This window comes from Tachyglossus aculeatus, chromosome 17 (genome assembly GCF_015852505.1).
Source record: "Tachyglossus aculeatus isolate mTacAcu1 chromosome 17, mTacAcu1.pri, whole genome shotgun sequence".
NCBI lineage: Eukaryota > Metazoa > Chordata > Mammalia > Monotremata > Tachyglossidae > Tachyglossus > Tachyglossus aculeatus.
In genome coordinates, this window is record NC_052082.1 from 59,661,204 (window position 1) to 59,671,456 (window position 10,253).

The 10,253-nt window shown below is 49.5% G+C and overlaps 1 protein-coding gene across 1 annotated transcript; it reads left to right on the forward strand.

Moving 5' to 3' along the window:
- SBDS (SBDS ribosome maturation factor) lies at nucleotides 1-9,589 on the forward strand. The gene is made up of 5 exons (XM_038759662.1): nucleotides 1-228; nucleotides 5,969-6,098; nucleotides 6,490-6,690; nucleotides 7,315-7,479; nucleotides 8,764-9,589. Exons 1-5 carry the CDS (start codon nucleotides 101-103, stop codon nucleotides 8,890-8,892), a joined length of 753 nt encoding a protein of 250 aa, XP_038615590.1. The 5' UTR covers nucleotides 1-100; the 3' UTR covers nucleotides 8,893-9,589.
- Nucleotides 9,590-10,253: the final 664 nt, after the last annotated feature.

Genomic DNA, 10,253 nt, shown 5'->3' on the forward strand with positions numbered 1-10,253 from the left:
GCCTGCGCCGGCGCGACGGCGCTCGGGCCTCCGAGCAGGGCGGCCGTTGTGGTCGCGGTTCTCCGTCTTCCCCGTCCCGGTTTTCGCCCCTTCGGCCGCCATGTCCATCTTCACGCCCACCAACCAGATCCGCCTGACCAACGTGGCGGTGGTGCGGGTCAAGCGCGGCGGGAAGCGCTTCGAAATCGCCTGCTACAAGAACAAGGTCGTCGGCTGGCGCAGCGGCGTGTGAGTGGCCGACCCGAGGCCGCCCCCCAGCGGCGGGAGGCGGCAATCAATCCATCAATCAATCGTATTCATTCATTCATTCAGTCGTATTGATTGAGCGCTTATTGCGTGCGCAGCACTGTACTAAGCGCTTGGGAAGTACAAATCGGCAACAAATAGAGACGGTCCCTACCCAACAACGGGCTCACAGTCTAGAAGGGGGAGGCAGACAACAAAGCCAGTAAACAGGTGTCAATACCCTCATAATAAACAGAAGTATAGCTATAGATACATCATTGATAAATTATTGAGCGCTTACTGTGTGCAGAGCACTGGACTAATCAATCAATCGTATTGATTGAGCGCTTACTGTGTGCAGAGCACTGTGCTAAGCGCTTGGGAAGTACAAGCTGGCAACATCTAGAGACAGTCCCTACCCAACAGTGGGCTCACAGTCTAAGAGGGGGTGACAGAGAACAAAACCAAACATACTAACAAAATAAAATAAATAGACTAGATATGTACAAGTAAAATAAATAGAGTAAGAAATATGTACAAACATATATACAGGTGCTGTGGGGAAGGGAAGGAGGTAAGATGAGGAGGACGAGGGGGAGAGGAAGGAAGGGGCTCAGTGTGGGAATCAATCAATCAATCGTATTTATTGAGCGCTTACTGTGTGCAGAGCACTGGACTAAGCGCTTGGGAAGTACAAGTTGGCAACATATAGAGACGGTCCCTACACAACAGTGGGCTCACAGTCTAGCAGGGGGAGACAGAGAAAACCAAACATACTAACAAAATAAATAAAATAGGTATGTATAAGTAAAATAAATAAATAGAGTAAGAAATATCAGTCAATCAATCAGTCGTATTTATTGAGCGCTTACTGTGTGCAGAGCACTGGACTAAGCGCTTGGGAAGTACAAGTTGGCAACATATAGAGACAGTCCCTACCCAACAGTGGGCTCACAGTCTAAAACGGGGAGACAGAGCACAAAACCATACTAACAAAATAAAATAGAGTAGATATGTGCAAGTAAAATAAGTAAATAGAGTAAGAAATATGTACAAACATATATACCTATATCCAGGTGCTGTGGGGAAGGGAAGGAGGTAAGATGGGGGGGATGGAGGGGGAGCGAGGGGGAGAGGAAGGAAGGGGCTCAGTCTGGGAAGGCCTCCTGGAGGAGGTGAGCTCTCAGTAGGGCCTTGAAGGGAGGAAGAGAGCGAGCTGGGCGGATGGGCAGAGGGATTGGGGGCATTCCGGGCCCGGGGGGTGACATGGGCCGGGGGTCGATGGCGGGACAGGCGAGAACGAGGCCCGGGGAGGAGATTAGCGGTGGCAGAGCAGCGGAGGGTGCGGGAAACGGAAGGCCCCTCAGAAGCCTCGGGGCGCGGTGGAAAGAGCACGGCCTTGGGAGTCAGAGGTCGTGGGTTCTTATAATGGCATTTATTAAACGCTTACTATGTGCAAAGCACTGTCCTTTGCTCTGGGAACCCCCCGTGGGACAACCTGATCACCTTGTATCCTCCCCAGAGCTTAGGAGGCCTTTCCAGACTGAGCCCCTTCCTTCCTCTCCCCCTCGTCCGCCTTTCCATCCCCCCATCTCACCTCCTTCCCTTCCCCACAGCACCTGTATATAATAATAATGGCATTTATTAAGCGCTTACTATGTGCAAAGCACTGTTCTAAGCGCTGGGGAGGTTACAAGGTAATCAGGTTGTCCCACAGGGGGCTCACAGGCTTAATCCCCATTTTACAAATGAGGGAACTGAGACTCAGAGAAGTGAAGTGACTTGCCCAAGGTCACACAGCAGACGTGGTGGAGCCGGGATTCGAACCCATGACCTCTGACTCCAAAGCCCGGGCTCTTTCCACTGAGCCACGCTGCTTCCCTTAAGCAGCCTCCCTTAGGAGGCCTTCCTAGACTGAGCCCTTTCTTTCCTCTCCCCCTCCACCCCCTTTCCACTCCCCCGCCTTACCTCCTTCCCTTCCCCACAGCACCTGTATATATGGATATATGTTTGCACATATTTATTGCTGTATTTATTTATTTATCTTACTTGTACATATCTATTCTATTTATTTTATTTTGTTAGTATGTTTGTTTTGTTCTCTGTCTCCCCCTTCTAGACTGTGAGCCCACTGTTGGGTAGGGGCTGTCCCTATATGTTGCCAACTTGTACTTCCCAAGTGCTTAGTCCAGTGCTGTGCACACAGTAAGCGCTCAATAAATACGATTGAATGAATGAATGAATGAATGAATGAATCTGTCAAATGGGGATTAGGACTGTGAGCCCCCTCCTTCCTCTCTCCATCCCCTCCCCACAGCACCCGAATATATGTTTGTACGGATTTATTACTCTATTTATTTTATGTGTACATATTTACTATTATTCTAGACTGTGAGCCCGCAGTTGGGTAGGGACCATCTCTATATGTTGCCAACTTGTACTTCCCAAGCGCTTAGTCCAGTGCTCTGCACAGTAAGCGCTCAATAAATACGATTGAATGAATGAGTGAATCTGTCAAATGGGGGTTGGGACTGTGAGCCCCCTCCTTCCTCTCCCCCTCCCTACCTCCTTCCCCTCCCCACAGCACCTGTACATATGTTTGTACAGATTTATTACTCTATTTTACTTGTACATATTTACTATTCTAGACTGTGAGCCCACTGTTGGGTAGGGACCGTCTCTATAAGTTGCCAACTTATACTTCCCAAATGCTTAGTACAGTGCTCTGCACACAGTAAGCGCTCAATAAATACAATTGAATGAATGAATTCTATTTATTTTATTTTGTTAATACGCTTTGTTTTGTTGTCCGTCTCCCTCTTCTAGACTGTGAGCCCGCTGTTGGGTAGGGACCGTCTCTAGATGTTACCAACTTGTACTTCCCAAGCGCTTAGTACAGTGCTCTGCACACAGTAGGCGCTCAATAAATATGAATGAATGAATGACAACTATTCTATTCTATTACTATTCTATTTACTTTGTTAATGGTGTGCATCTATCTCTATTTCTGTTTATTCTGATGACTGGACACCTGTCCACATGTTTTGTTTTGTTGTCTGCCTCCCCTTTCTAGACTGTGAGCCCGCTGTTGGGTAGGGACTGTCTCTAGATGTTGCCAACTTGTACTTCCCAAGCGCTTAGTCCAGTTCTCTGCACACAGTAAGTGCTCAATCAATACGATTGAATGAATGAATGAATGGCAGCTATTCTATTCTATTACTATTCTATTTATTTTGTTAATAGTGTGCATCTAGTTCTATTTCTATTTATTCTGATAACTGGACACCTGTCCCCATGTTTTGTTTCGTTGTCTGTCTCCCCTTTCTAGACTGTGAGCCCGTTGTTGGGTAGGGACCGGCTCTATATGTTGCCAACTTGTACTTCCCAAGCACTTAGTACGGTGCTCTGCACACAGTAAGCGCTCAATAAATACGACTGAATGACTGAGCCTGATAATAATAACAATAATAATAATGGCATTTGTTAAGCACTTACTATGTGCAAAGCACTATTCTAAGCGCTGGGGAGGTTACAAGGTGATCAGGTTGTCCCACGGGGGGCTTAGAGTCTTAATCCCCATTTTTACAGATGAGGTAACTGAGACACAGAGAAGTTAAGTGACTTGCCCAAAGTCACACAACTGACAGTTGGTGGAGCCAGGATTTGAACCCATAATCTCTGACTCCAAAGCCCGTGCTCTTTGCACTGAGCCACTCCCCCCCAGCGCTTAGAACAGTGCTTCCCACATAATAAGCGCTTAACAAATGCCATTATTATTATTATGATGATGATTGATGCGTCTCTCCCCCCAGCAAATGGCTCCTACTGCGGCCTGACCGCCTTCTGTGGGCAGGGCACTGTACCGAGTGTTTGTGGTAGGATAGCAGAGTTAGTGATGATGATGATGATGGCATTTGTTAAGCGCTTACTATGTGCAAAGCACTGTTCTGAGCGCTGGGGGGGATACAAGGTGATCAGGTTGTCCCGCGTGGGGCTCACAGCCTAGGGTCACGCCGTCGAGGAGTTGATGACAGACTGCGTGGCTTATAATAATAATAACGATGGCATTTATTAAGCGCTTACTACATGCAAAGCACTGTTCTAAGTGCCGGGGGGTTACAAGGTGATCAGCTTGTCCTACGTGGGGCTCACAATATTAATCCCCATTTTACAGATAGAGAAGTTGAGTAATAATAATAATAGCATTTATTAAATGCTTACTACATGCAAAGCACTGTTCTAAGCGCTGGGGAGGTTACAAGGTAATCAGTTGTTCCACGTGGGGCTCAACGGTCTTAATCCCCATTTTACAGGTAGAGAAGTTAAGTAATAATAATAATAATGGTATTTATTAAATGCTTACTCTGTGCAAAGCACTGTTCTAAGCGCTGGGGAGGATACAAGGTAATCAGGTTGTCCCACATGGGGCTCACAGTCTTCATCCCCATTTTACAGATGAGGGAACTGAGGCATAGAGAAGTTAAGTGACTTCACCAAAGTCACACGGCTGACAAGTGGTGGGGCCAGGATTTGAACCCACGACCTCTGACTCCAAAGCGCAGGCTCTTTCCACTGAGCCACGCTGCTTCTGCTTAGTGGATAGCGCACGGGCCTGGGAGTTGGTAGGTCATGGGTTCTGATCCCAGCTCCGCCAAAAATCTGTTGTGTGATCTTGGGCAAGTCACTTCACTTCTCTGGGCCTCAGTTACCTCAGCTGTAAAATGGGGATTAAGACTATAAGCCCTCTGTGGGACAGGGACGGCGTCCAACTTGATTTGTATCTACCCCAACTCTTAGAACAGCGCTTGGTATATAGTACGAGCTTAACAAATACCATAATAATAATTATTATTATCTAGTGAGGGAGACGGCTACTAAAATAAGGTCGAGGCAGGAGAAAGCCACACGCTGTAAGGGTACGGCACACAAGGTGTAGGGACGTGAGTCAGTCAATCGTATTTATTGAGCGCTTACTGTGTGCAGAGCACTGTACTAAGTGCTTGAGTGAGTACCTCAGTGCTTAGGCGATGTGGAAGCTGGTGTAGAATGTGGAGAGATGAGATCAGGGATGGCTTCCTGGAGGAGATGGGACTCCAGAAGGACCCTAGCAACATGTGGTGGAAACCAGGGAATCTGGTTCTCGGGTCTGTGTGCAGCCTAGAGCCTCCTCCTCCCCACCGTTGCCTCCCCACGAGGGCAGGCCCAGACACTTGTCACTGTCTAGAGCTTTGCCACCACATGCAGGAAGCAAATTTTTGTTCTTTAATGGGAAGGCACTCTGCACACAGTAAGCGCTCAATAAATACGATGGAGCGAGTGAATGAAATGTAGGGGCTGGAGCACCGGCCGGCAGCACACATTTGGACTGGTCGCTGAGGCTTCCGCTTGCCCCAAGGCGGGCCACAGGCAGACCCAGTCTCCCGAGGACACTCTTCCCCGGCTTCCTGCAGCAGTTTTTCCAGTTCCCCAAGGCCTGCGTTCTCCCGTTGCCTCTCCCACCCTCAGTCAGGGTCCCAGGACTCCCTTCCGAAAGCCGAGGCAGATCGGGTCATGCAAAATCTCTCCCAGAGCCCAGGCTGGGTTTGGGCACTGGGTACTTTCTCTAAGCACCGTGGCAGGAGCTGAGGAAATGCAACCAGAGAGGATGATGGTAACAGATGGATGGAAAGTTGACAAACTATTCCCAGGGTTTTCAGATCATGAGTTTCTTTTTTTTTCCCCCCCTCCCCTTTCCTCCTCCTAGTGAAAAAGATCTTGATGAAGTTTTGCAGACACACTCGGTGTTTGTAAATGTATCTAAAGGTCAGGTGGCCAAGAAGGAAGATCTCATCAGTGCTTTTGGGACGGACGACCAGACTGAAATCTGTAAACAGGTTAGTTCATCATCAATCGTATTTATTGAGCGCTTACTAGGTGCAGAGCACTGTACTAAGCGCTTGGGAAGTACAGACTGGCAACATATAGAGACAGTCCCTTCCCAACAGTGGGCTCATAGTCTAAAATTAGTTTTCCGCAATATGCTTCCCATCCCTCTTTGCCACATTCGGAGCCCAGAACCCCGCGCTGCTGACCTCCCCATCTGGGTGGGGTTTTGAAAAGTCCGTGGGGCATGTTCTGCCCGTGGAACCAGTCTGAGCCATGTGACTGCATAGTAGTGACCCACCCCTCGCTCAGCGCTCTCTGAAGCCTCCTTCCCTGGGCGTGCCGCAGGTGTATTTTCAGGTCGGTTAGTTGTCATTTGATAACTTTGCCTCTTCCTCGTAGATCTTAACTAAAGGAGAAGTACAAGTGTCGGATAAGGAGAGGCACACCCAGCTGGAGCAGATGTTCAGAGACATTGCGACTATTGTAGCAGATAAATGTGTGAATCCTGAAACGAAAAGACCATACACGGTCATTCTCATTGAAAGAGCAATGAAAGACATCCACTACTCTGTCAAAGCCAACAAGAGTACCAAACAGCAGGTCGGTGTGTATTTGTACATACGAATGTGTCTGCGGGTGTAGCTTGGCCTTTAAGTGATTTTTTCCCCATTTTCCCCTTGGATCTCGGCTGCCCCCAAAGCCAGTGCCGACAAGAAAAGTAATATGTTGTAAAGCTGAAGCGGAGCAAGTTTGGGAAAGTCCCGTGTGCCACTGCAGGTTGGCATTCGGGTACGATGTGTGAGCGGCACACTGTTACGCTGACGTCCGGAATGGGTCTGGGTGATGGATGACCCTCACCTTGACCTGGCTTGATTTCCCCCTCCTGGTTTAGGTCAGAACCTCAGTGATGAGAAAATGGTTTTTAGTTACTTGGGGTGACACTGTTTTCCCCCCAGACTGTGGGGGAAAACACACCTCACTCCTCCCCCCTCTCCCCACATACAAGCGTGCATGCGTGCTTCCTGATGAGGCAATGCCTCTGCCACAAAACTAGAGAATGGCTGACGGCGCCAAGTCCCTATTTCTGAAGGGATCTTTCACGCAAAAGTGGGACCCTTGACCAACAGCAGCATCTCGGGTGGGGTGCCCTTCTTCCCCTGCCCGTCTTGGGCAGAGAGCCTTGGGTGAGAACGAGAGGCCACCAAGACCTGCTTTTATACATAGGCCCTGGAGGTGATCAAGCAGCTGAAGGAAAGCATGAAGATTGAACGAGCTCACATGAGGGTGAAGTTGGTCCTGCCATCAAGAGAGGGCAAGAAGCTCAAGGAAAAACTCAAGCCCTTGATCAAGGTTATCGAGAGCGAAGACTTCAGCAGCCAGCTAGAAATCGTAAGATTAAAAATGCCTTGGTTCTTCCTGCCTTTACTTATCTTTAAATCCCCAGGTGGTTTGGTGGTGCTGTGACACTGAATGAAACGCCTCAGTTGGCTGGTACAAGGAGATGGGGTGATGAGGGGGACACCCTGCAATGAAGAGAATTCCACACCAATACAGTACACTGGAGGAAAGGAAGGGGCAGGTTAACAACTAAACGCCCCCGTAGCCCACTGGCTACCGAGGACTTACCAAAGCCTCCTAGGAATGCTTGGCCCTGCACCGTGAGCCGGGGTCACGGAAAAGTGGACAGAGAGTGAGGATGGAGGGTGGGGGGAACTAGTGGAGAAGACAGTGGTATTGAGGTCTTAGTAGATGTACAGCATTGTACTAAGTGCTAGGGAGAGTACAGTCCAACAGAGTCGGAAGACACATTCCCTGCGCATCAGGAGTTTACAGTTTAGATGGGGAGGTGGATATTCAAATATAAAGTATGGACATGTGTATAAGTGCCCTGGGTGGAGTATTTCAAGTCAAGTGCATAGGTGACCCCGGAGGGAGAGGGAGTAGGAGAAATGAGAAAGTAGAAGAAGCAGCGTGGCTCAGTGGAAAGAGCACGGGCTTTGGAGTCAGAGTTCATGGGTTCAAACCCCGGCTCTGCCAATTGTTCAGCTGTGTGACCTTGGGCAAGTCACTTAACTTCTCCGTGCCTGTTACCTCATCTGTAAAATGGGGATTAAGATTGTGAGCCACCTGTGGGACAACCTGATCACCTTGTAACCAGCGCTTAGAACAGTGCTTTGCACATAGTAAGCGTTTAATAAATGCCATTTAAAAAAAATGATGGTTTAGTTCGGGAAGTCCTCTTGGAGGAGGTGGGATTTTTTTTTTTCTTTTAGTAAGGCTCTGAAGGTGGGGAGAGTGGTGGTCCCCTGCCTTCTTTACTGGAGTAGGGATGGGCTGCCTACACCCCGGTGACCACGTGAGACACTGGGCCGCCGGCGGGCCGTGCCAGGGGCTGGACCTGAGCTCTGGGTGGGCGGGGATCGCATCCATCGATACCTTCGGGCCCTTCTTTCCCGAGCACTTGGGTCTGGTGCGCTGCACGTACGCATGCACACTAAACACTGGAATTGATTGTGGTTTATGACTCTTGCTCACAAGAGCCTTTATACAACTTAGAACAGTGCTAGTGCTTAGAACAGTGCTTGGCCCATAGTAAGCGCTTAACGAATACCATCGTCGTCGTCCTCACAACTTCCCTTTTCGTGTTCAGTAACTTGATGAAACCCATTTCAGGTCTGTCTGATCGACCCAGGTTGCTTCAGAGAGATTGATGAGCTCATTCAGAGCGAGACCAAGGGGAAAGGATCCCTGGAAGTTCTCAACCTGAAAGACGTGGAAGAGGGAGATGAGACGTTTGAGTGAGGAGGAGAGGGGGCCCCCCGGGGTCTCCAGCTGGCCGTGATGGTCTCCTTCCTCTCTGTTTTCACACCGTAATCCATTCACTTTTTCCGTGTTTTCCTGCCCAGTCTCTGCTCATGTCACTTGATTGGTAATAAAGCTTTAGTTGTTGGAATTAAGCTATCGACTAGGGGTTAGGCGAGAAAGGCTCGTCCCACCGGCTACCGTGGAGCCAACACCGGCTGCTCCCTCAGGTCTGACCCGGTGAGCGGCTCTGAGGGGTCTGAGGGGCGTCCGCCTCCATTCCCTCCAACCCCCCGCCCTTCTGTGGAGCCATGGGCATCGGGGAGGACCCCGGGTTAGCGTCACGTCCGCCCGACAGCCTTTGTGGGCACGGGATGTGGGGGTGATTTTTTTCCACGGGGACCTCCAAAAGGGGGTCAAGGTTTGCAGAAAGCAAGAGGTGAGGGCGAGCTCGGGGGTGGGGTGGGGCTTAATCTCAGCCTCTCCACAGTGAAGCTGGGGTCCCAGGGGAGCCTGGGAACAGACAATGATGCTTTCTGGGTCAGCAGTAGAAGTGTTGCCTCCTGCTGCCAAATTTAAACTAACAACGATGCTCTAAAAAAAAAAAAAAAATAGTCATTTATTGCCACTTTCGTTAAATGTATAATATGTTAATACAAATTAAGTTCTATGGAATAAATAAAAGCACTATTCTTTTTATGAACCTGTTGCTTCTTTGTTCCCAGACAGCCTCCTTCATATTTCTCTCATCTCTGGAGTCAGTTTAGAAGGACTGTGCCTTCTCCATCTACTGGTAGTAATGGTGGTATTATTATCCATCTGTCTCCTGGGGGAATTCCTTAAAATGACTTCCATCTCCTTCCCACAGTAACTAAAAGAGAACTGTTAAAAAAACAAGAAAGCTAATTTTTGCCCTCAGGGAGTCTGCATTCTGGAAGAAAAATTCCCCCCACCCACGACACCCAGAAGTGTGCGTTGTGTTTCGACAAATGGTACGGTTTTCCTTTCTGAGTATTTCTTTTGAGAAAATAGCAAACCAACACAAATGGGTGTCGGGCTGCCAGACTGGACCAGGTCTCCTGGGGACCATTAGCCCTGCCCGGCTTACAGAACCCAACCCCGCCGCACTTTGATGTTTGTCTGGGCAGCGGGGCCTTGGTGATCCCTCCAGCAGGCCGCGGTGGGAAAGGCCGACGGCCCGTGTGCCTGCACCTTCAGGAGGCGTGCCCACATATGTTCCCCTGCCCCCCGTCCCCCGTCACCAGGAGCGGTTGGGGGTCCTCGGGTCCTTCCGACAGCATGGGGGGCCGAGACCTCTCAGCTCAGGACTGCGGCTTCTGCTCTTGGACAGGTCCTGCTGC

Coding starts and splice junctions, on each gene's coding strand:
- SBDS (XM_038759662.1), top strand. CDS start 101: ATGTCCATCTTCACGCCCACCAACCAGATCCGCCTGACCAACGTGGCG. Junction 229..5,968: donor GTCGGCTGGCGCAGCGGCGT/GTGAGTGGCCGA, acceptor TCCTCCTCCTAG/TGAAAAAGATCTTGATGAAG. Junction 7,480..8,763: donor TCAGCAGCCAGCTAGAAATC/GTAAGATTAAAA, acceptor AACCCATTTCAG/GTCTGTCTGATCGACCCAGG.